The 22,748-nt window shown below is 35.6% G+C and overlaps 1 protein-coding gene across 1 annotated transcript; it reads left to right on the top strand.

Moving 5' to 3' along the window:
- Positions 1-6,564: 6,564 nt before the first annotated feature.
- LOC100931323 (keratin-associated protein 5-5-like) lies at positions 6,565-22,279 on the top strand. Its single transcript, XM_003768241.2, has 3 exons — positions 6,565-7,344; positions 21,207-21,277; positions 21,456-22,279. Exons 1-3 carry the CDS (start codon positions 6,609-6,611, stop codon positions 21,993-21,995), a joined length of 1,347 nt encoding a protein of 448 aa, XP_003768289.2. The 5' UTR covers positions 6,565-6,608; the 3' UTR covers positions 21,996-22,279.
- The last annotated feature ends 469 nt before the right edge of the window (positions 22,280-22,748 follow it).

Genomic DNA, 22,748 nt, shown 5'->3' with positions numbered 1-22,748 from the left:
GAACAGTCTCAGTGTGGCCATGTGACTCCTGCAAAGCAGAGAGTTTGTGGGAGGAAGTGGACCAGAAAAGGTCTGCTTCAATCAGAAGCAGTGAGGCCCAGGCAGCTGACCACAAACACCATCACAGAAAGCTCAGAGTCTGGGAGTAGGGCAGTCTCAGGTTGGCTGAGCAGACTTTGACGACAAACATCAAGGAAGACAGCACAGAGCCCTGGGATATTGCTAATGACTCCATGTGGCAGTGACCCACTGCTGCAGTTGCTTGTAAACCTCTCCCACCCTAAAAGGAGATCTTAACTTTTAAAAAAAATGAGGAAAAAAGTAAAGAGGACTCTAAAACTTGACAGCTTTTATGGTGAAAGAGAAGAACAGGTTTGAAATCTTGAGGAGACTAAAGTCAGATTGTCTCCAGTTGAAGCTCCAAGGGGTGAAATACCCTAGTCCCCATCACACAAGGCTCTCCTAGAAGAACTTAGAAAGGATCTTAAAAGAGAGCTAGAGGAAAAATGGGGAAAGGAAATGAAAACCTTGCAAGAGAGTCTTGAAAAGACAACACAAAATAGTCATAATGATATGGAAAAAGCATACAACTCATTAAAAGATTGATTTGATAAACAGGAAAAAGAAAACAACTCCCAGAAAAACAGAATTTGTGAAACAAAAAAAAAATAACTTCTTAAAAAACAAAATTTGTGAAATGGAAAAAGAAAATAACTCCCTAAAAAACAGAATTTGTGAAATGGAAAAAATTCCATAGAACAAAACAACTCATTCAAAAATTCAATTGGACAAATACAAAAAGAAGTTTAAAAAAGTAAGCGAAGAAAATAACACACTAAAATTCAGAATTGAACAAATAGAAACAAATGACTCAATAAGGCAACAAGAATCAATCAAGCAAAATTTTTAAAAAAATGGAAAAATGGAAAAAATGTAAAATACCTAGTGGGGAAAACAACCGACCTGGAAAATAGATCTAGGAGAGACACTCTAAGGATTATTGGACTCCCATACATGATGAAAAAAAGAGCCTAAACACTATTTTTCAAGAAATCATCAAAGAGAATTGCCCAGATATCATAGAAACAGAAGGTAAAATAGACATTGAAAGAATTCACTAATCACTTACAGAAAAAGATCCCAAATTTAAAACTCCAAGAAACATTGTGGCTAAATTCCAGAACTATTAGACCAAGGAAAAAAATATTACAAACAGTTAGGAAAAAACAATTCAAATACCAAAGAGCCATTATAAGGATCACTCAGGATCTAGCAGCTTCCACATTAAAGGATTGAAGGGTCTGGAATCTGATATTCCAAAAAGCAAAGGAACTTGATATGCAGCCAAGAATAAACTACCCTACTAAACTGAGCATTTTCTTCCAGGGAAGAAGATGGATTTTCAGTGAAATAGATGAATTCCATACGTTTCTGACAAAAAAACCCAGAGCTAAGCAAAAAGTTTGACATCCAAATATAGGACTCGAGAAGCATAAAAAGGTAAAAAACAAAACAAAACAAAAAAACCTCTTGAGTTTTCATAACAGAAATATATGGGTATACATAAAGAGTACATGTATAATTTGGTTTACTGTTATAACATAAAAAAGAATCTAGAGGTGGAAAGGAAATTGTACCAGAAAAAGGGAAAAGTGGAGGTAAAAAGAGGGAAACTACATCTCATGAAGAGGCAAAGGAAACCTATTATATCTGAGGGAAAGAAAGGAGGGGGATGATCATAGTGTGAATCTTACTCTCATCAGAATTGGCTCAAAGAGAAATTATTAGACATATTCAGTTTACAGAGAAACTTGTTCTACCTTATTGAAAAGTGGGAGGGGAAAAGTGAAAAGGGAAGGGGTAGGATAAATAGAAGGGAATACAGAAATTGAAAGGGAAAGGTTTAAGAAAAGGAAAGGGACTCTAAGGGGGAGGGAGGGATCGTAAAGAGGGAGGACTATGTGGAGCTTATAAGTTTAATATTGGGGAGGGGGTAAGGGGAAAAAGAAAGAGAAAAGCATAATCTTGGGTTAACAAGATGACAGGAAATACAGAATTAGTAATCCTAACCATAAATGTGAATGGGGTAAACTCCCCCATAAAGTGGAGGTGGATAGCAGATTGGATTAAAAGTCAGAATCCTACAATATGTTGTTTACAGGAAACACACTTGAAGCAGGGAGATGTGTGCAGAATAAAGGTAAAAGGTTGGAGCAAAATCTACTATGCTTCAGGTGAAGTCAAAAAAGCAGGGGTAGCCATCCTGATCTCAGATCAAGCAAAAGCAAAAATTGATCTAATTAAAAGAGATAAGGAAGGGCACTATATCTCGCTAAAGGGCAGCATAGATAATGAAACAATATCAATACTAAATATGTATGCACCAAGTGCTATAGCATCTAAATTCCTAAAGGAAAAGTTAAGAGAGCTGCAAGAAGAAATAGACAGCAAAACTATTATAGTGGGAGATGTCAATTGTGCATTCTCAGAACTAGATAAATCAAACCACAAAATAAATAATAAAGAAGTTAAAGAGGTAAATAGAACACTAGAAAAGTTAGGTATGATAGATCTTTGGAGAAAACTAAATAAAGACAGAAAGGAGTACACTTTCTGCTCGACAATCCATGGAACCTATACAAAAATTGACCATATATTAGGACATAAAGACCTCAAATTCAAGTGCAGAAAGGCTGAAATAGTAAATGCATACTTTTTGGATCATGATGCAATGAAAATTACATTCAGTAAAAAGCCGGGGAAAATAGACCAAAAAATAATTAGAAACTAAATAATCTCATCCTAAAGAATGATTGGGTGAAACAGCAAATCATAGTCATAATTAATAATTTCACCCAAGAAAATGACAATAATGAAACAACATACCAAAATGGGTGCGATGCAGCCAAAGTGGTAATAAGGAGAAATTTTATATCCCTAGAGGCCTACTTGCATAAAATAGAGAAAGAGAAAATCAATGAATTAGGCTTGCAACTAAAAAAGCCAGAAAAAAGAGCAAATTGACAACCCCCAATCAAAAACTAAACTTGAAATTCTAAAAATAAAAGGAGAGATTAATAAAATTGAAAGTAAAAAAAAAAATACTTTTGAATTAATAAATAAAACTAAGAGTTGGTCCTATGAAAAGACTAACAAAATAGATAAATCCTTGGTAAAATTGATTAGAAAAAAGAAAGAGAAAAATCAAATTGTTAGTCTTAAAAAAGAAAAGGGAGAACTTTTCACCAATGAAGAAAAAATTAGAGCAATAATTAGGAGTTACTTTGCCCAACTTTATGCCAATAAATTTGATAACTTAAATGAAATGGATGAATACCTTCAAAAATATAGGTTATCCAGATTAACAGAGGAAGAAGTAAATTGGTTAAATAGTCCCATTGTTGAAAAAGATATACTACAAGCTATTAATCAGCTCCCTAAGAAAAAATCCCCAGGAGCAGATGGATTTACATGTGAATTCTACCAAACATTTAAAGAACAATTAACTCCAATGCTATATAAACTATTTGAAAAAAAAATAGGGAATGAAGAAGTCCTACCAAATTCCTTTTATGACACAGACAGGTACTGATACCTAAACAAGGTAGGTTGAAAACAGAGAAAGAAAATTATAGACCAATTTCCCTAATAAATCTTGGTGCTAAAATCTTAAATAAAATATTAGCAAAGAGATTGCAGAAATCATTCCCAGGATAATACACCATTTATACCAGGAATGTAGGACTGGTTCAATATTAGGAAAACTATTAAATAATTGACTTTATCAATAACCAAATTTACAAAAATCATATGATCATTTCAATAGATGCAGAAAACGCATTTGATAAAATCCAACACCCATTCCTATTAAAAACATTAGAGAGTATAGAAATAAATGGATTTTTTCATAAAATAGTTAGTAGCATCTATTTAAAATCACCAGTATACATCATTTAATGGGGATTAAACTGGAACCATTCCCAATAAAATCAGGAGTGAAACAAGTTTGCCAACTATCCCCATTACTATTCAATATTGTATTAAATGCTAGTTTTGGCAATAAGAGAAGAAAAAGAGATTAAAGGAATTAGAGTAGATAATAAGGAAAGGAAACCCTTTGCAAATGATATCATGGTATTCTTAGAGAACCCTAGAGAATCAATTAACAAACTATTAGAAGCAATCCACAAATTCAGCAAAGTTGCTGTATATAAAATAAATATACATAAATAATCAGCATTCTTACACATTACTAACAAAACTTTCAAATAATTATTAATTAATAATAAAATTATTAATTAATAATTAATCTAAACTCCTATTAATCTTCCCATTTTGCAAATGAGAAAACAGAGACACAGAGATGTTAAATGAGTTTTATAAGTTTACATAGCTAGTAATTGTCTGAGGCAGAATAGGAACTCAGGATTTTTTAACTCCAATTCCAGCTTTCTAATCCCTACAAACATATTCCAGAGCCCAAACCTAAAACTGATACCTAAGAAGCAAACTTCTTTTTAGATCCATAAAAACTCATATTATTATGGTTGTAGATCTGCTGATTGCCAAATCATGAAGTCCCTTTACTATTTATTTATTTAAATATATTTATTAATTATTAATAATAGATTAATAGGACCTACCTTGCAAGCTTATAGTCAAGATCAAATGACATTACATACAAAGAACTTTACAAATCTTAAAGCACTATGTAAATGTCATTTGTTGTTGTTATTGTCATTATTATTATTGATAACTCTGGACCTTTAGACATGAGAAAATAATGGCAATAGATGCTTTTTTATCTGAATAGCTCCAGGACAGCCTCAAGATTCTTCCCTCATTCCTACAAGTGATAATAGACTTCCAGGATTCTTAGAAGAGAAACTTGTTCCATAGTAGTGCTATTCATATGCTAAATTGAAATAATTCTTCATATGAACTCAAGTTCATGTTTTTAATGGCTATTTTCTTATAAGTGTCACTCCACAAAGCTCTACTTCCCTACTCATTTTGTAACTCAGGAACTTAAAGCAAAATCAAGTCTAGATATTTTAAAAGAAAAAGTTTAAAAGAAATCTAGGAGTGAAGAATTAATTTTAAAATATCATTTAATTGAAGCAAAAAAGAAAACTTCACCCAAAACATGATATTCCAAAACTAGTATACCAGCAAACTTATTTTCCCTAGCAGTCTCAAGACCAAAATTCATCCAATTTTCAGTTTCCATCCTTTATATTTATTAAAAATGTGAACAATAGATTGGTATAGTGAATAGATTGATGGATGGATAGGAAGATAAACAGATATTTTATTAAGTGTTTGCGGGTTTTTGAAGGGATGACAACATATAAAAGGGAGCTGAAAGCAGGGGAGGTGAGGAAATCAAAAATACATCTGGGGAGTCACAGACTGACTGAGTTTAGAGTGAGGGATGAATTCAACAGTTAGAGGAGGAGAATACAGAGATAGAGACATTGTAAATATGAAGGTAGTGGGGAAAATAGAAGTAGAAGTCAAGAAGTATGAGTACTAATGGAATCTATCAGGTGAAGAACTCAATCCATAGTTTTCCAGTGCACTTATACTTATCACAGGCACATAATATTAATTTCTTTTGCTCTTCTATATCAACTTCTTTTTTCAGGGCTACCAAGATTTATTGAGTCTATACTTTATTACATTTCTGGTCAGATCCCATTTCATCTTCTCTCATGACATTGTTTCTACATCTTTCATTACTTTATTTGACTTCCATAGTCCCATTTTCCATGTGGTTAGAGTTTGCAATATGAATGGTCCATCATTCTCAACAAACTCTCTACATATTCTCATAACTCCAAGTTGGTAGAGTCTTACAACTCCTGCCATTCATATCTGCTACTATCCCATTCACCAAAGGACCTCTGGGGAATTAAATTTTGGCAATCCTGCTTACTTTCCTGTCTCAGTCTTTCTCATGTGACAGAGATACTTTTATCTAAGTTAACAAAATGAGGACAAGGATTGAGAACCTAGAGATCAGTGATAGAACTATTTCATAGATAGGACATGTATTTTTGATTATAAATAGAGGCACAGGGAAGGATGACTAATTATACTTATTTTTTGAAAACACAGTGAGCTTCATGAATAAGCTAAGGAACAGATGGCATCCTCATGGAAGATATTTACTATCATGCCATAAATATATTTTCATCCTTTGTGAATTTAATTCACCATAAGTCATGGATGATTTGCAATAAGCAGAGAATGATGTATAATGTACTGAGGGAATGGTGTCAGTTATCACATGATCAACCTGAATTGGAAGGAGAATAAAAGATAATGAAGGGTGACATGCCTTTAAAAAATGGAATACAAAAGATAATTCAAGAGAGGAAAAGATGATGGATAAATCCTAAATGACTAAGAAAATAGCTTTTTCTTTCATAATTAAATCAAATTATCTAATTTCATCATGAAAAACAATAACAAGGAAATAATCTGTAAATGGTCATTATAGTCATTTAGGACAGTATATAAGAGGCTTGTAGGGCAAGAAGACTTTCAAACTCAAGTAACTCATTCTCCTTGAAATCAACCCAGAACTTCAGTACATTAGCACCATGGTCAACTCCCCTTGTGGTTCCAGCTGCTCTGGCCAAGGCCTCTGTCAAGAGACTTGTTGTACTCCTAGCTGTGGCCCCCAGATCTCCTGTTGCAGTCCAGCTTGCTGCCAGACTACTTGTTGTGGTACAACTTGTTGCCGCCCCAGCTGCAGTGTGTCCAGCTGCTGTCGCCCCAGCAATTGTGGGTCCAGCTGTTGCCGCCCAACCTGTTGCCAGTCTAGTTGCTGCCGCCCCACATGCTGCCAGACTACTTGTTGCCATACAACTTGCTGCCGCCCCAGCTGCGGTGTGTCTAGCTGCTGCCGCCCCAGCTGCGGTGGGTCCAGCTGTGGTGTGTCTAGCTGCTGCCGCCCCAGCTGCGGTGGGTCCAGCTGCAGTGTGTCTAGCTGCTGCCGCCCCAGTGGCTGTGGGTCCAGCTGTTGCCGCCCAATCTGCTGCCAGTCTAGTTGCTGCCGCCCCACCTGCTGCCAGACAACCTGTTGTGGCACAACTTGCTGCCGCCCCAGCTGTGGTGTGTCTAGCTCCTGCCACCCCAGCTGCAGTGGGTCCAGCTGTGGTGTGTCTAGCTGCTGCCGCCCCAGCTGCGGTGGGTCCAGCTGCGGAGTGTCTAGCTGCTGCCGCCCCAGTGGCTGTGGGTCCAGCTGTTGCCGCCCAATCTGCTGCCAGTCTAGTTGCTGCCGCCCCATCTGCTGCCAGACCACCTGTTGTAGAACCACTTGCTGCCGCCCAAGTTGCTGAACACTCAGACCTAAATACATCTGTGCATCATCCCCATGCTATCTCCTAGATATATCTTCAACCATCCTCCTATATATTAAGATGAATAACGCTTTTTTAAATCATTCAACTTTCAGCTGAGCCACATGAGCATAATTTGGAAACCTCAAAAATAGTACTTGGCTTTGATTCCTGCCCAAACAGCCATCTTTGTTACCCTTTCCTTCTTTTAAAAATTGTGAATGCATTCAAATCTGTCAATTAAGAAATAAATAATCTTACTCCCTTATTATATTTGAGTTTTCCAATGCATTTTTTCTGTTAGAAGTTTTTTTGTCACATCATATTTGTTTCCAAATAAAACTCAGTCAGGAAATTAATGTCTGCAATAATCTTTTTTTCCTCTCTCAAATCATTTGCCTGGCCTTTTCTAAAACACTTCAATAGGCACACATTTGCTTGAGCTTTTAATCACACATATTTGGGATGTAGTGTTGAATGTTACATGGATTGTAGAGTCAAGTACTCAGGTTCATAAAAAGATACCAACTGTGTGTTTTCCAGTTAATATAGTTTTTTTATTCTTTTTTGAGTCATTTTGATGAGGTTCACATTCCTTTGATTCTCAGTCAGGGAGACAAATGATGAGATTCAGTGCAGATAAGGAGTTGTGGGAACCCCTTTATGGAGGTTCAGGTTCTTTGTAAATGAATTTATGAACCCGAAAAGTTAAACTGGTAAAAGAAGTTTGTTATTAGAACTGAGAGATCAGTTTTTTTGCTGGCTGACTTCCTTAATGGCAGGTCCCAACAGAGAAGTAAAGATTTAGCAGAGGAGTCTTGGGGGAGAGAGAGAGAGAGAGAGAGAGAGAGAGAGAGAGAGAGAGAGAGAGAGAGAATGTTTCTAGCAGAGAAAGTGAATAAGGGCTTGTTAAGGAAATAGGTGAGAAAGAGAATATCTTTCAGTAGGCAGAGAGTCCCTTGCAGATATGCCAAGGGAGGTCCCTTGGCCTGGCATGATTCCTACATTGAGATCCTCTACTGTCAATGATTGAGCTCAGGTGCTCCCTTTTATAATTTAAAGCTTGGCTAGAAGCTGGGGACAGTTCTTAGTTGGGGCTGGGAGCAATTTGAGCTGGAATCAGAATTGAATGAGTGTCTCTGGGCTAATTTCCAATTCAAATAGGAATGGTCCTGGATTTAACCAGTCCCACCCAGATACCAGAATGAAACCACTTTATCTTCATTCCCTGGGGCAGGTCTCTGAGGGGAGAGCTTAGAGTTCCCCCCCAAAGTCAGAGAGAGAGAGAAAGAGAGTTTTAGGGTTCCCCTTATCAATTTGGGGTTAAGTGATTTGCCCAGGGACACAGAGCAAGTAGTAAGTGGTAAGTGTCTGGGATCACATTTGAATTTAAGTCTTTTCTGACTCCAGGGCTGGTGCTTTATTCACTGAACCATCTAGCTATTCCTGTAGTATTAATATTTATGAGAATACATAGTATCTCTGCTTATTACCACTCCTTTTGACCATTACAACTCAAATTGACTTTTCCCTCTAGTAACAACCATTGTTCTTACTATTCATTTCCATCATCACTACCACTATCCCCCAAACCCATGTCTTCAACAATTATTCCTTTTTTCCCTTCTTCTTGGACAATCACCTTTTTCTAAAGCCTTTGGACAGATATGCGATTGTGGCTATAACAGCATGTAAATCGTTGGAATTCTGATTTTTCATCAGACTATAGATTTAGGACTGAGAAGGAGCTTTTGTGTGAATTTCATTTTTATGGATTTTTAATGAATATAAAAAATGTTTTAAATGAAGGAACCAATGATATTAAACAATATTAAACAATTATTTGGTCAAAATACAAAACAAAACAAAAAGAAGTTTGCAGACTCCAGGCTAAGAAACCTTGTTTTAAATGAAATAGCCACACCAATCATAACTATTTGAGGTATGGATTTTCTTTTTTCTTTTTAAAGCATTATATTTTCAAGACATATGCACTGATAACTTGACAACATTGACCCTTGCATAGCCTTGTGTTTCAGATTTTCTCCTCCTTCCTCCCACCCCCTCCCCTAGATGGCAAGCAATTCAAAATATGTTAAACATGTTAAAATGTGTTAAATTCAATATGTATAAACATATTTATATAATTCTCTTGCTGCACAAGAAAAATCAGATCAAAAAAAGAAAGTAAATGAGTAAGAAAACAAAATGCAAGCGAATAACAACAAAAAAAGTGAGAATGTCATGTTGTGATCTATATTCAGTTCCCACAGTTCTCTCTCTGGGTGTAGATGGCTCTCTTCATCACAAGATCATTGGAAATGGCATCAATCATCTCATTGTTGGAAAGAGTCACATTCATCAGAATTAATTGTCATATAATATTGATGTTGCCATGTACAATGATGAAAAGGAACTTTTAAGATAGATTAGTCCAAAGTCCTCATTTTAGAGGACAGGTAAATTCTTTTTTTTTTTAAACTTTGTAACTCCAGAACTTATTCATGGATTCATGTTTTTTGTTTGTTTGTTTGTTTATTTATTTATTTAATCTGGGTTTCCCTGAATTTGAATGTTAAAATGGTTAAGGGAATTGCTCAAGGTCACACAGCATAAGACAAGATTTGAACTCAAGTTCTGTAAGTCCAGCTGTAGGACTCTTGCTGCCAGACTAAGACTTCATGCTAAGAAATAATTCATCATAGAGGCATATCTTCTATCCTCAAATAATCTTCTATGTTTTAAAAGACAATAATATTGCAGCACCCTTAATTTGTTTCCCTTCCTTGCCCAGCTTATATCAGACATCCATTGCTTGATGAGTAATTAAAAATTGTTTCAAAGTATATATTATTATTCAATTATTTAAGGAAGAAAAATACATGATGACTCTTGCCTATTATAATGGTTGACGGTTTGAAAGGAATCAGAAAATATTTGCTTACATATGCACCAACTTCTGAAGAATGGACATACCCAATCCATATTCCTTTTTTACTCATTAAAATTTTTGAATTTTTGCCAAATTTTTGAGTCAATAATTTAGGGAAACAAGAAATGATGCAAAGCTTTGGGAAGCCTTGAGAACTTTATTTTTTCAGCTCATATCACTCATATCACCTGGCTCTTCCTTATCACTCAGAAGTTATCCACCATGATATTTTCTCTTACTTTCCCCACAATAGCATTCTATTCCCTTGAAATATTCTCTTTTAAACATAGGCCACTGTAAGGAAATTTCTCACAAAATCATTTTCCAAATCACATCAGGTTATATTGATGAGACGGGGTGAGTTAATATAACACTAGTCTTGCTATGTCACAAAGATGCAAAGATTTCTTTGTTATTGTTTACCATGAAACAAAAAAGTGATTATCACAACACAACAAGCAGTTGTGTTTTTAACTTAAAAGCTCAGATGGGAAATATTAATTGCTTTCTATACTGCACTGGAATTTGCTCAGTTTATTCTTTCTGAGTCATCCCTTGTCTTGTGTGTATCACTTAGGTTTACCCATTGTCTTTATTTTTCGGCTGTGGTCTACCTTGTGTATTTGGCCTGGATCACTTGTCTCTAGGGGCAAATATCATTTTTCTTTACATTTTTCTATACATATTTCCATATTTATCATACTGCACAAGAAAAAATCAGATCAAAAAGGAAAAAAGTGAGAAAAAAAGCAATCAAACAACAATTTAAAAATACAATGTTGTGATCCACATTCAGTCCTCTTTCTGGATACAGATAGCTCTCTCCATCACAAGTCTATTGGAATTGGCCTGAAGCACTTCATTGTTGAAAAAAACCAAGACCATCACAGTTGATCATCACACAATCTTGTTGTTGAGTCAGTTGATATAAGTTTCTCCAAGCTTTTCTGAAATCATCCTCCTGATAGTTTCGTATAGCACAATAACATTCCATCATATTCATATACCATAACTTATTCAACCATTCGCCAATTGATAGGCATTCATTCAGTTTCTAGTTCTTTGCCATCACAAAAAAAAAAAGGCTGTTACAAGTATTTCTGGACATATTGGGTCCCTTTCCCTTTTGTATGATCTCTTTGGGATACAGATCCGGTAGAGACACTGCTGGATCAAAGGATTTGCACAAAGGTTATGATAGCCCTTTGGACATACTTGAAAATTGCTCTCCAGGATGGTTAAATCAGTTCACAACTCCACCAACAATGTATTAATGTCCTAGTTTTCCCACATTTCCTCCAACATTTATCTTTTCCTGTCATCTTAGCCAATCTGACAAGTGTGTAGTGGTATCTCAGAGTTGTCTTAATTTGCATTTGTCTGATCAATAGTGACTTAGAGCATTTTTTCATATGACTAAGAAATGGTTTTGATTTCTTTATCTTAAAATTGTCTGTTCATATCTTTTGATCATTTATCAATTGGAGAATGGCTTGTAGTGAATAGCATTTTCATCATAAGTCCTTTAGAATTGCCTTGGATGATTTTATTGATCAGAGTAGCTAAGTCTATCACAGATGATCATATTTATAATATTGCTTATAATTGCTTTTATCATGATAGCATTCCATCACAATTATATACCACAATTTGGTCAGCCATTCTCCAATTGATGGGTATCCCCACAATTTCTATTTCTTTGCCACCATAAAAAGAGGTGCTATAAATATTTTCGTGCATATAGATTCTTTTTCTTTTTCTTTGATCTCTTTGTGTAGTGTTCTGGTTAGCTTTCTGGAGGTCTTTGGATCAGCCTTCCTTTCAGCTGAGTAATCACCACTGAGAATAGCCAGAGATAGAGTCCAAAAATCTTTATTATCTCCTTGCCTGGGACTTGGCAAGCTTTCTGGAGACTCTTCAGACAGATCTTGGTCTCAGTGTGGGAAGTAGAAGGACAGGCCAGCCACCACGAGGCCAATAAAGATGGAATGTCTCTCTGAGTCGGAGAGCTTGAGCTCCAGCCTCCAAATCTCTTTCTTCTCAGAGTCTCTTTGAGTCCTCCTCTAGGTCTGACTCTGACCTCTTAAATACTCTATTACAATTAAATCCATTCATCATGCTGAGTATAAGCCAATCATTATATCACTAGGGAACCATTATTTGTTGTAAGATTAAATCACTCATACTGAACTAGAGAACTATTAATCACCATGCTAAACTAGATAACTATTATATTATCAATTCCACTGAATTAACACCTTGTTATAAGAATCCTGGTTTCAAGTACATTTCTCCAGAATTCTGGCCTATTACATTTCTGGCCTAGGGACATAGCACTGATATTTCTAAGTCAAAGAGTATGCAAATTTTTAGAATCCTTTAGGCACAATTATTCATTACTCTCCCAAATGGTTAGACCAGTTTAACCTTGGATTAGTGTTTCCATGTTTCCATATCCCCACTAGTATATGTCAGTTTCCTTTTCTATCGTGTTGGCAAATGTTGGCAAATTTTAGGTGAAAATTAGTACCTCAAAGTTGTTTTGATTTGAATTTCTCAAATCAATAGATATTTAAGGATTTTTTTCCATGTGACTATAGATAGCTCTTTCTTCTGAAAACTGCTTGTTCATATTGTTTGACCATTTATTAAGTAGAAATGACTGTTATAAATAATCAATGACTACAGTAATCTAGTGTTTGATAAATCCAAAGACTCTAGCTTCTGGGATAATAACTCACTATTTGACAAAAATTGCTGTGAAAACTGGAAAATAGTATGGCAGAAACTAAGCATTGACCAACATCTATTATCCTTTATCAAGATAAGGTTGAAAAGAGTTCATGATTTAGAAATAAAGGGTGACATATAAGCAAATTAAAAGAACAAGGGATAATATATCTCTCAGATCTATGGAGAAGGAAAGAATTTATAGTCAAAGAAGAACTAGAATCCTTCATGAAATGCAAAATGGATAATTTTAATTATATTAAATTAAAAAGGTTTGTACAAACAAAATAAATGCAGCTAAAATTAAAAAGCAGAAAACTGGGGGAAATTTTTTTTTTACATCCAAGAACTCTGATAAAGTCCTCATTTCTAATACATAGAGAGAATTGATTCAAATTTGTAATAATACAAGTCATTCTCGAGTTGATAAATGGTCAAAGGATATGAACTGAAAATTTTCAGATAAAGAAATTAAAGCCATTTCTAGTAATACAAAAATGCTCTAAATCACTATTGATTAGAGAAATGCAAATGAAGACAACTCTGAGGTACCACATCCCACCTCTCAGATTGGCTAAGATGACAGAAAAGGATAATAATGAATGTTGGAAGGAATGTGGGAAAACTGGGACACTGATACATTGTTGGTAGAATTGTGAACTAATCCAATCATTCTGAAAAACAATTTAGAACTATTCCCAAAGAACTATCAAACTGTGTGTACCTTTTAATCCAACAGTTTCTCTACTAGGCTTGCATCCTAAAGAAATTATAAAGGAGGGAAAGGAACCCACATGTACAAAAATGTTTGTAGCAGCCCTTTTTGTAGTAACAAGGAACAGGATACTGAGTGGATGCCCATCAGTTGGAGAATGTTTGAATAAGTCATGGTATATAAATGCTATGGAAAATTATTATCCTATAAAAACAATCAGCAGAATAATTTCAGAGAGGCTTGGGGAAACTTACATGAACTAATGCTAATTAAAGTGAGTAGAACCAAGAGAACATTTACACAGCACCAACAAAATTATGTGATGACCAACTATGATGGACTTGGCTCTTTTCAACAATGAGGTGATTCAAGTCAATTCCTAAAGACTTGTTATGGACAGAGTCATCTGCATCTAGAAAGAAGACTGTGGGTACTGAATGTGGGTCACAACATAGTATTTTCATGTTTTTTGTTGTTTGCTTGCTCTTTTTTCCTTTCTGGTTATTTTCCTTTTTGATCTGATTTTTCTTTTCTTTTTTTTAATAACTTTTTATTGACAGAACCCATGCCAGGGTAATTTTTTACCGCATTATCCCTTGCACTCACTTCTGTTCCAATTTTTCCCCTCCCTCCCTCCACCCTCTCCCCCAGATGGCAAGCGGTCCTATACATGTTAAATAGGTTACAGTAGATCTTGGATACAATATATGTGTGCAGAACTGAACAGTTCTCTTGTTGCTCAGGGAGAATAGGATTTAGAAGGTATAAATAACCCGGGAAGAAGAACAAAAATGCAAGCAGTTTACATTCATACATTCTTTGGGTGTAGCTGCTTCTGTCCATCCTTGATCAATTGAAACAAAGTTAGATCTTCTCTTTGTTGAAGAAATCCACCTCCATCAGAATACATCCTCATACAGTATTGTTGTTGAGGTATATAATGATCTCCTGGTTCTGCTCATTTCACTCAGCATCAGTTCATGTAAGTCTCGCCAATCCTCTCTGTACTGGTCCTGCTGGTCATTTGTTACAGAACAATAATATTCCATAACATTCATATACCACAATTTACTCAACCATTCTCCAATTGGATCCTAGATTTAGAATTTATTGTTGTTCAATCATTTAGTTCTTGTATACTTCTTCATAACCCCATTTAGATTTTTCTTGGCAAAGATTCTGGAGTGGTTTGTCATTTCATTCTCTAGCTCATTTTACATAAGAAGAAACTGAGACAAACATGAACCGACTTGCCTAGAGTCACACAGTTAGTAAGTGTTTGAGATTGGATGTGAACTCAGAAAGATAAGATTTTCTGACTTCAGGCTCAGCACTCTATTTATTGTGCCATCTTGTTCCCCCTTCTGTTTCATATAGCTTATCCAAATCCGATTGCTGAGCTACTTATAATTTCGTTTCAGGAAGAGTATCTATGTAGAACAATGTTTGGCTAAGGGTAAGATTTATAGTACAAGAAGCAAATGAACCAGATCATCCCAACAGTTCAAGTAATAGATAATGAGCACCTGAATTAGGGTGGTGATTCTGTGAATGAAAGTGGGTGATACAAAAGATCCTGTGGAGGTAAATTCAACAAGATTCTGAAACTGATAGCAATATGTGGAGTGATGGAGAGAGAAGACTCAAAGGTGACTTGGTTATGTAATAGAAATTATCCCTTTTTTCTAGACCAAATATTTATCAAAAAAATTAAAACAATGGCTATGCCATGTAATCACTGTTTAAACTGTATTTGGCTGGTGAAAAATAAATATTTTAGTTTAAGAAAGAAAGTTAGTCTAATAGGCAATGTTGATACAGATGAAATTAAGCAAAAAGTCAAGTGCAGAACATGAGTCGGATTTCCCTGATCCCTTCTCTATAGACTATGGAACCTAACTTTAGTACCGGTTACAAAACCTCAGAGTTAGATGGGCTCTCAGAAGTCATGTAACTGACTGTGTGTTGTTTGGGCAGGAATCAGGAGATAAAGGTCACAACACAGGAAGTGAAGGAGGAAAAGTCTAATGTCAAGTCAACCCATTATTGCTCAGATGTCAAAAACAGAAAGAAAAGAAGAAATAGTGGTGAGGATTCTGAAAGAAGATATCGTACATGTACTGGTCAACCTGCCATCTGGGAGAAGGGGTGGGGGAAGGAGGGAAAAAGTTGGAACAAAAGGATTTGCAACTGTCAATGATGAAAAATCACCTATGCATATATCTTGTAAATAAAAAGCTATAGAAGATCATTTTGGAGGAAAAATAAAAGGATGAATTCTAAGTGATCAGGAAAAAAATTCCTCTCATCAAAAAAACAAAACAAGTTTTCTGATGTAATAATCATTATTTCATCAAGGTAAATGAAATAAATTATCTGGACCAAATGACAGCAGCCATGGAAAAGAATATGTAAGAAGTTCCCATTTCAGAATTCAAGTCACTCACTCACCTTGAAAGAAACCCAGAAACTCAGTCCACCAACACAATGGTTAGCTTCTGCTGTAGTTCCACTTGCTCTGGCCTGAGCTGTGGCTTTGGCTGATGCTTCCCACCTGACTGTAACCAGAGCACGTGCTGCAGGACCAACTGTTACAAATCTACCTGTATTGTGTCCACTTGTTGCCCAAGCTGCTGTGTGTCCAGATGCTTCCACCCTAGTTGCTTTGTTCAGCTGCTGGACCCAATCTACTGTAGACTAAGTTTTTGCCAATCTGTAGTCTGCCAACTAAACTGCTGCTACCATTTTTGCATTTGCTTGTTGCCACACAATGTGATGCTACCCCAGCTCTGTGTCTACCTGGTGCCAGTCTTGCTACCATCCCACCTGCCACCCATGCCCAGGCTGCTTCAGGTCTTCCTGCTGCTGAGAATCCAGACTTGTTTGCATTCAATGCATAAAAACAAGCTCATCACTCCTCTTCCTCTTATGAATCAGTAAAATTATGCTCATTAAAGCTAATCAACTATAAGATGAGTCATAGAGGACTAATGTTTACTACCTATGTGGTCTGGTATTGTTTTTTCCTCGTCTCAGACACAGGTTCTCTATTAACCCTGAATCCGCCAATTAACAAAATAAAGGAAATCACAGGGTTTTCCACCTAAAAAAGCCTGAGGAATCATTGAGTTCAATTCTATTATAAAATTCTTGCTATCTGATAGCTTCACTATAGAAACATCCAAGTGACCGCAATGAATCTAGAACTCAAAGCAATGATGTTTCCATCCCACATTTCTTTTCATTCCATTTTCTCATGCTATATTGCTTGTATGTGTCTCAAAAAAGTTCTAGTTTTCAAATAACAGGAAAAAATTGACAATCATTCTAATTGTGCATTTTCATCAATAATTTCTGATCTATTGTTGTTTCTATGCAAGTATTTAAAGTCAGACCAATATTTGCAATGTTATAGGGAATAATAGATTAACAGTAAGACTTGACTCACAAGATCATTGTGGGAATCAAATAAGGCATTATACACAATTTTGAACAGCAGATATAGAGCACTAGAGTTCATATCAAGAGAACCTGAGATCAGATTTATTCTCAGACACTTTCTAGCTGTGTGACCCTGAGCAAGTCACTTAACTGTGTTTGCCTTTGTTTCCTCTTCTGTAAAATGAGCTGGAAAAGAAAATGGCAAAGTATGCTAATATCTTTGCCAAGAAAACCTCAAATGGAGTCAAAAAGAGATGGACAAGACTAAAATAACTGAACAACAAAAAAAAGTCAAAGCAGCCCTTTATACATTTAGTGAATCTGATTATTAAGACTATGAAAAAGCAGAATGTTGAACAAAGTATCAACTGACAAAGAAGAATAATACTTTTCCCTTTTAAATAAAGGTACAGATAAGAACAGATTTGACTCATCATACAACATTTATTACTATACTACATATATAGTATTGTATAGATCTTTGGATATGGAATCAAGAAGACCTAGGACATATATAGCAAGTATTCTCTGTTCAGTGGATCCATGTGATAACCATACAGAACAGTTAAAGATCTTTTTTTCTTGGTTTCATTCTTAGCCTACTTAACTAAGGAAATCACAACCTGTAATTATAGCAAGAAATAAAATTCAATACCCAAATTTTTTCAGCTAAATAAAAAAAACAGCTTGTTTCTCAGGATTGATTTTAATATACAGTGAAATGTGTTTCAAAAATTTAAGTGTTAGGGAGTGAATGACCTCATCATTGAAGGTCTTTAAGTAGAGTTTGGATATTTACATAATGTGTAAAGAAGGGATATATCACAATATAATATCTGATATATCATACCAGTAGAAGTTAACAGAAAACCATACAATACTCTATACAACTGCTTCTTATTTCATACAGTAATTGCATTCTTTAGAAAACATGTATCAATTGAATTTGATACTTTGAAATATGGCTAAATGTATCAGAAGAGATTGGCTGTTTAGAGAAATTCTGTCATGAATCCTTCTGTAATGTCATTTATCTGTCTTCGGTCTCAGAAATTTTTAGTGTTTTATACATATATTTTCATGTATGTATGTGTAAATTATATATGATGCATTTATAGTATGTATCTATATATATTCAAAACATAAATATGTATAAATCTATGTATATATGATATACATAACATACATATAAGTTCAAATCTAGCCTCAGACACTTAGTAGTAGTGTGACCTCCAGTAAATCACCTGACCTTTACTTGCATCACTTTTATTTTCTATAAACGGGGATAATAATAGCATCAACTTCCCAGGATTGAATATTTGCAAAGTATTTTGCAGACCTTAAAGGCCTACATAAATGTTATTTATTATTGTTATTATTATTTGTATATTGACAATGGTAATACATGGTATTACCATTACCAATGGTAATACATGGTTAGATCATCAATAGGTATCTTCAGAAACTAGTATCTAATATTGACATAAATTATATCAGGTAGATTTGGTATCTTGGTTACAGGTTACAATAACTTGATAAAATCACAGTTTTTCTTGAATAGTATATAAACCATAGGAGACAACATAGTATAGTGAATAATGTGCCAAACTTGGAGTCGAGAAAATTTGAGTTCACATCCTTCTAAGGATACTCAATAGCAGTGTGACAATGAATAAGTGACTTTATTTTGCTAGGACTATTTCCATATTTGTAAAATGTGGGGACTGAACTCAATGGCCTCTAAGGTCCAATCCATCTCTAAATTTAGGATCCTGTGCAGATATATTTATATGCAGGAAGGGAGCAAGAAGATATGGACTTATCCAATTCTCTTCTTATTCACCAATTCATCCATTTCTGTTTGACCTAGAGAAATAAAGCTGTATACACATGAGCTTCAAAGAAATGAATTATATCTAGATATAACACAATTGATATGTATGTGGTCTGCAGACAGTAGGAATATGTTGCTTTATATTGAAGTAGGTAAAGGGAACTATATATTCCAATCTAGGTTAATCAAGGCCAGCTATACTTTATTATGTCAGATACAATAACCCAAAAAAGGCCAATTTCTTTACAGTTATTAACTACATTCATGGATATGCATCAATCAGTTTAGCTTTCTTTATCTACATATTCCACAATCTCTTATCAGACTGATCAGCAGAGCAGAGTGATCTAACCAGTCTATACCATCAATATTATGTATGTAGACATATGAAATCAAATCAACCAACTATTCAGCACTTCCTATGTGCTAAGTTTCAGACTAAGATATTTGCTCTCTAGAATCTAATAGGGAAAAATACTTCAATATGCTAATGGATTTGTGAAAGCATCAGTATACATACTCCTTCTAAGTATGCAGGTTATAAATTCCAATTCTGACCCTTCTTATATTATTTGACTTTTGATTTTTTCCTCCAATAAATCTTCCATAGAGAATCTATCCAAATGGCTAGTTCTCTCTCTTTTTTAAAAATCAGTCATTCAGTTATGTCATGTCATTTTCTTTGAGACCATAGCATGCCAGCCTTTTCTATCCTGTACTATCTCTCAAAGTCTGTCCAAGTTCACATTCATTGTTTCCATGACACTGTCTATCTATCTCATCCCCTTCCATCCTATTCTCATTCTAATTTCATTTTTTATCAATGTTAGGGTCTTTTCCAATGAGTCCTGTCTTCTATCTTTTGTGACCAAATATTTGTTTCACCATATTTAGTAAATAGCCTGAATTAATTTCTTTAAGTATTGATTAGTTTAATCTCCTTGCTGTCCAAGGGACTCCAAAAGTCTTTTTCAGCACCATAATTCAAAAACATGGGTTTCTGTGGTACTCAGCTTTTCTTATAGTCCAATTCTCATATCATTCATTGCTAATGGAAAAACCATAGCTTTGACTATATGGGATTTTTTCGGGTAAGTTATGTTTTTGCTTTTTAGTATGCTGTCATAACTTTCTTTCCAAAGAGCAAATATATTTTAACTTCACAATTGCAATTTCTATCTGCTGTGATCTTTGTGCTCAAGAATATGAAATCTGACACTATTCCCATTTATTATTTTTCTATTTGCTAGAAAGTTATAGGGCCAGTTGCCAAGATCTTAGTGCTTTTTTATGTTAAGCTTCAAGCCATTTATTATATCCTTTTCTTTTGCCCTCATCAAGAGGCTTCTTAATTATTTTCTGAATCTTATTCTTGATAAGTCTCACCAACTCTTGATAGATTGGATACCCATCTCCTTTCTCCCCTTCTTTTCCTCTCCATCTTTAGATAGACTAGTAATCCATTATTTTATTGAAGATATTAGACATAAGTTCGCAAAAAGTTTAAATAACATTCTTATTAGTTCTATAATTTAATTGGCTATAGGGAATTTCCAATTAGGAAATACTCTCTACCAAGGCAGTCTTAGTCTTAGAAAGGTATTTGGGACACCTAGAGTTTAAGTAGCTTATTCATTCTACCACAGCCAATATTTATTAGAAGTGAAATTTTAGTCTTGTTGATTCCAAGATAAACTGTCTCTCCACTATTGTAGGAAGAACTCTCACATATCCTCAAGAAAAATGGCAAGAAGTTTACATATTAGCTCAGGAAAATAACAGAAAAGGAATGAAAGGCAGTAAAGAATGCAAAAACACATAAACTGTTAAGACAAAAGCTGTAACAGGACTTCAGAGGGGTAAGAGATCAAAGGGGCAAAAAGGTAAACTTTAAAGGAAAGGGAGGAATTCCATAGACATGGAAGGTAGATTATTCTAGCCAGGCAGAAGGCTGTGATTAAACACAACAACTCAGAGAAAGGAATTCTTAGAATCTTTTCACTGGAGAAGAAAGTTTATGTTGGGGTACCTATGTGAAATAGACATCAAAGGTGAAAAGATATTCCAAATGATGCTTGCTTTGAAAACAAGTCCAAATAAATGATCTAATAGGAGACATATGACTCTATGTCCTTCTTAGACTAAAGAGACACAACTAGACAATTGGATATGAATAATACTGATTAATGTTTGGATGGTAATTAGGGAGCACTTTGAAGTCAGAGCACAAAATTATGACTTCAGGGCAAATGGGCAAAGGAGAGAATTTAATTTTGGTGAGGGAGTAAATGTTTTTGTTTTGTAATAAGTTTTAGAATGTTTCAATGACAACTTCATAACTACCTAACCAATCCAGAGCTCTCAATTCAGGAAATAAAATAAAAAACAAGGAAAAGATTCTGGATTCTGGGAACTGATAGTACTTGGTCAGGGTATATAAAGGGTCCAGAATAGGAGAGAGCATCCACACCTGAAAAACCAACTACTCTTTCCACTCAAATCAAACCAAAACCAGCCAACATCATGGTCAGCTCCTGCTGTGGCTCTGTCTCCTCTGGCTGTTGCCAGCCCAGTTGTTGCCAGTCTAGCTGCTGCCAGCCCAGCTGTTGCCAGTCCAGCTGCTGCCAGCCCTGCTGTAGCCAGTCCTGCTGCTGCCAGCCCTGTTGTCCACCCAGGTGCTGCCTGCCAGTCTCCTGCCAAACCACCGTGTGCCGCCCAGTGAGCTGTGTGCCCAGGTGCAACCGCCCCATCTGTGACACCTGTTGCCCCCGTCGCTGCTGTCCCCCTTGCTGCAGACAGGACGGCTGCTGCTGCCCCATCTCCTGCTGCCCCACCTCCTGCACAGCTGTGGTCTGTAGACCTTGCTGCTGGGCTTCCACCTGCTGCCAGCCCATTTCTGTGCAGTCTCCTTGCTGCAGACCTCCTTGCTGCCAGCCAGCCCCCTGCCGCACCACCTGCCACACCTGCCCCACCTGCTGCTCCTCCTGCTGCTGAGCATCTATGTCTCTTCTGAGTCATTCAAATCAGATGGAAAATTTTATCTCATGAAGTGCCAATGTTCATCATTACATTCTTCCACTTGGGCCAGGCTTTTTCTGTACATCAAATGACAGTTTCTCAGTTCTCCATGCTATAGGACTTAGAATCAATTTCTAGAGGCAAATGGCTCATTGGAAATTATTTACATGAGCTTTCCAAATTCATCCCAATAGATTCTAAACTTCCTGTATTCTCATTGGCATCCTGAGTCTCAAATATATCTATTATATTCCATCTTCCATACGGTGTTGCTTATTAGTTTTCAATAAACATTTTCCTGGCATAACAAAAACTCTTCTCACTCTAAATTCTTCATTAGTGTGTGTGTAATTCAGTCAATTTTAGCTAGAAACTATTTGAAAGAAGGTGAGAAGTCATTCCTTTTAAAAATGCAAAGAATCTCAGGCATCTCATCTTTTCTAACACATGTAAGAAAACTGAGGTTCAGACTTACCCAAGATCATGCATGGGGCAGAATTTGAACTTAAGTCCTCTGTCTCCAATTAGTGTTTTTTTTTCTTCTATGCTATATATACTTTCAAGTTCAGAGAATAGAGGTTTGACAGTAAGACACTGAGTGTATCAATCATTTTTCAGTCATATCTGACTTTCTGGTTCCCTATTTGGAATTTTCTTGGCAGAGATCCTGGAATGTCTGTCATTTTCTTCTCCTGTTCATTTTAGAGATGAGGAAACTGAGGCAAACAG

The sequence above is a fragment of the Sarcophilus harrisii genome, chromosome 4 (assembly GCF_902635505.1).
Source record: "Sarcophilus harrisii chromosome 4, mSarHar1.11, whole genome shotgun sequence".
NCBI lineage: Eukaryota > Metazoa > Chordata > Mammalia > Dasyuromorphia > Dasyuridae > Sarcophilus > Sarcophilus harrisii.
This window is presented reverse-complemented; position numbering and strand designations above follow the sequence as displayed.

Coding starts and splice junctions, on each gene's coding strand:
- LOC100931323 (XM_003768241.2), top strand. CDS start 6,609: ATGGTCAACTCCCCTTGTGGTTCCAGCTGCTCTGGCCAAGGCCTCTGT. Junction 7,345..21,206: donor CACTTGCTGCCGCCCAAGTT/GCTGAACACTCA, acceptor GATGGTAATTAG/GGAGCACTTTGAAGTCAGAG. Junction 21,278..21,455: donor AAGGAGAGAATTTAATTTTG/GTGAGGGAGTAA, acceptor GGTCCAGAATAG/GAGAGAGCATCCACACCTGA.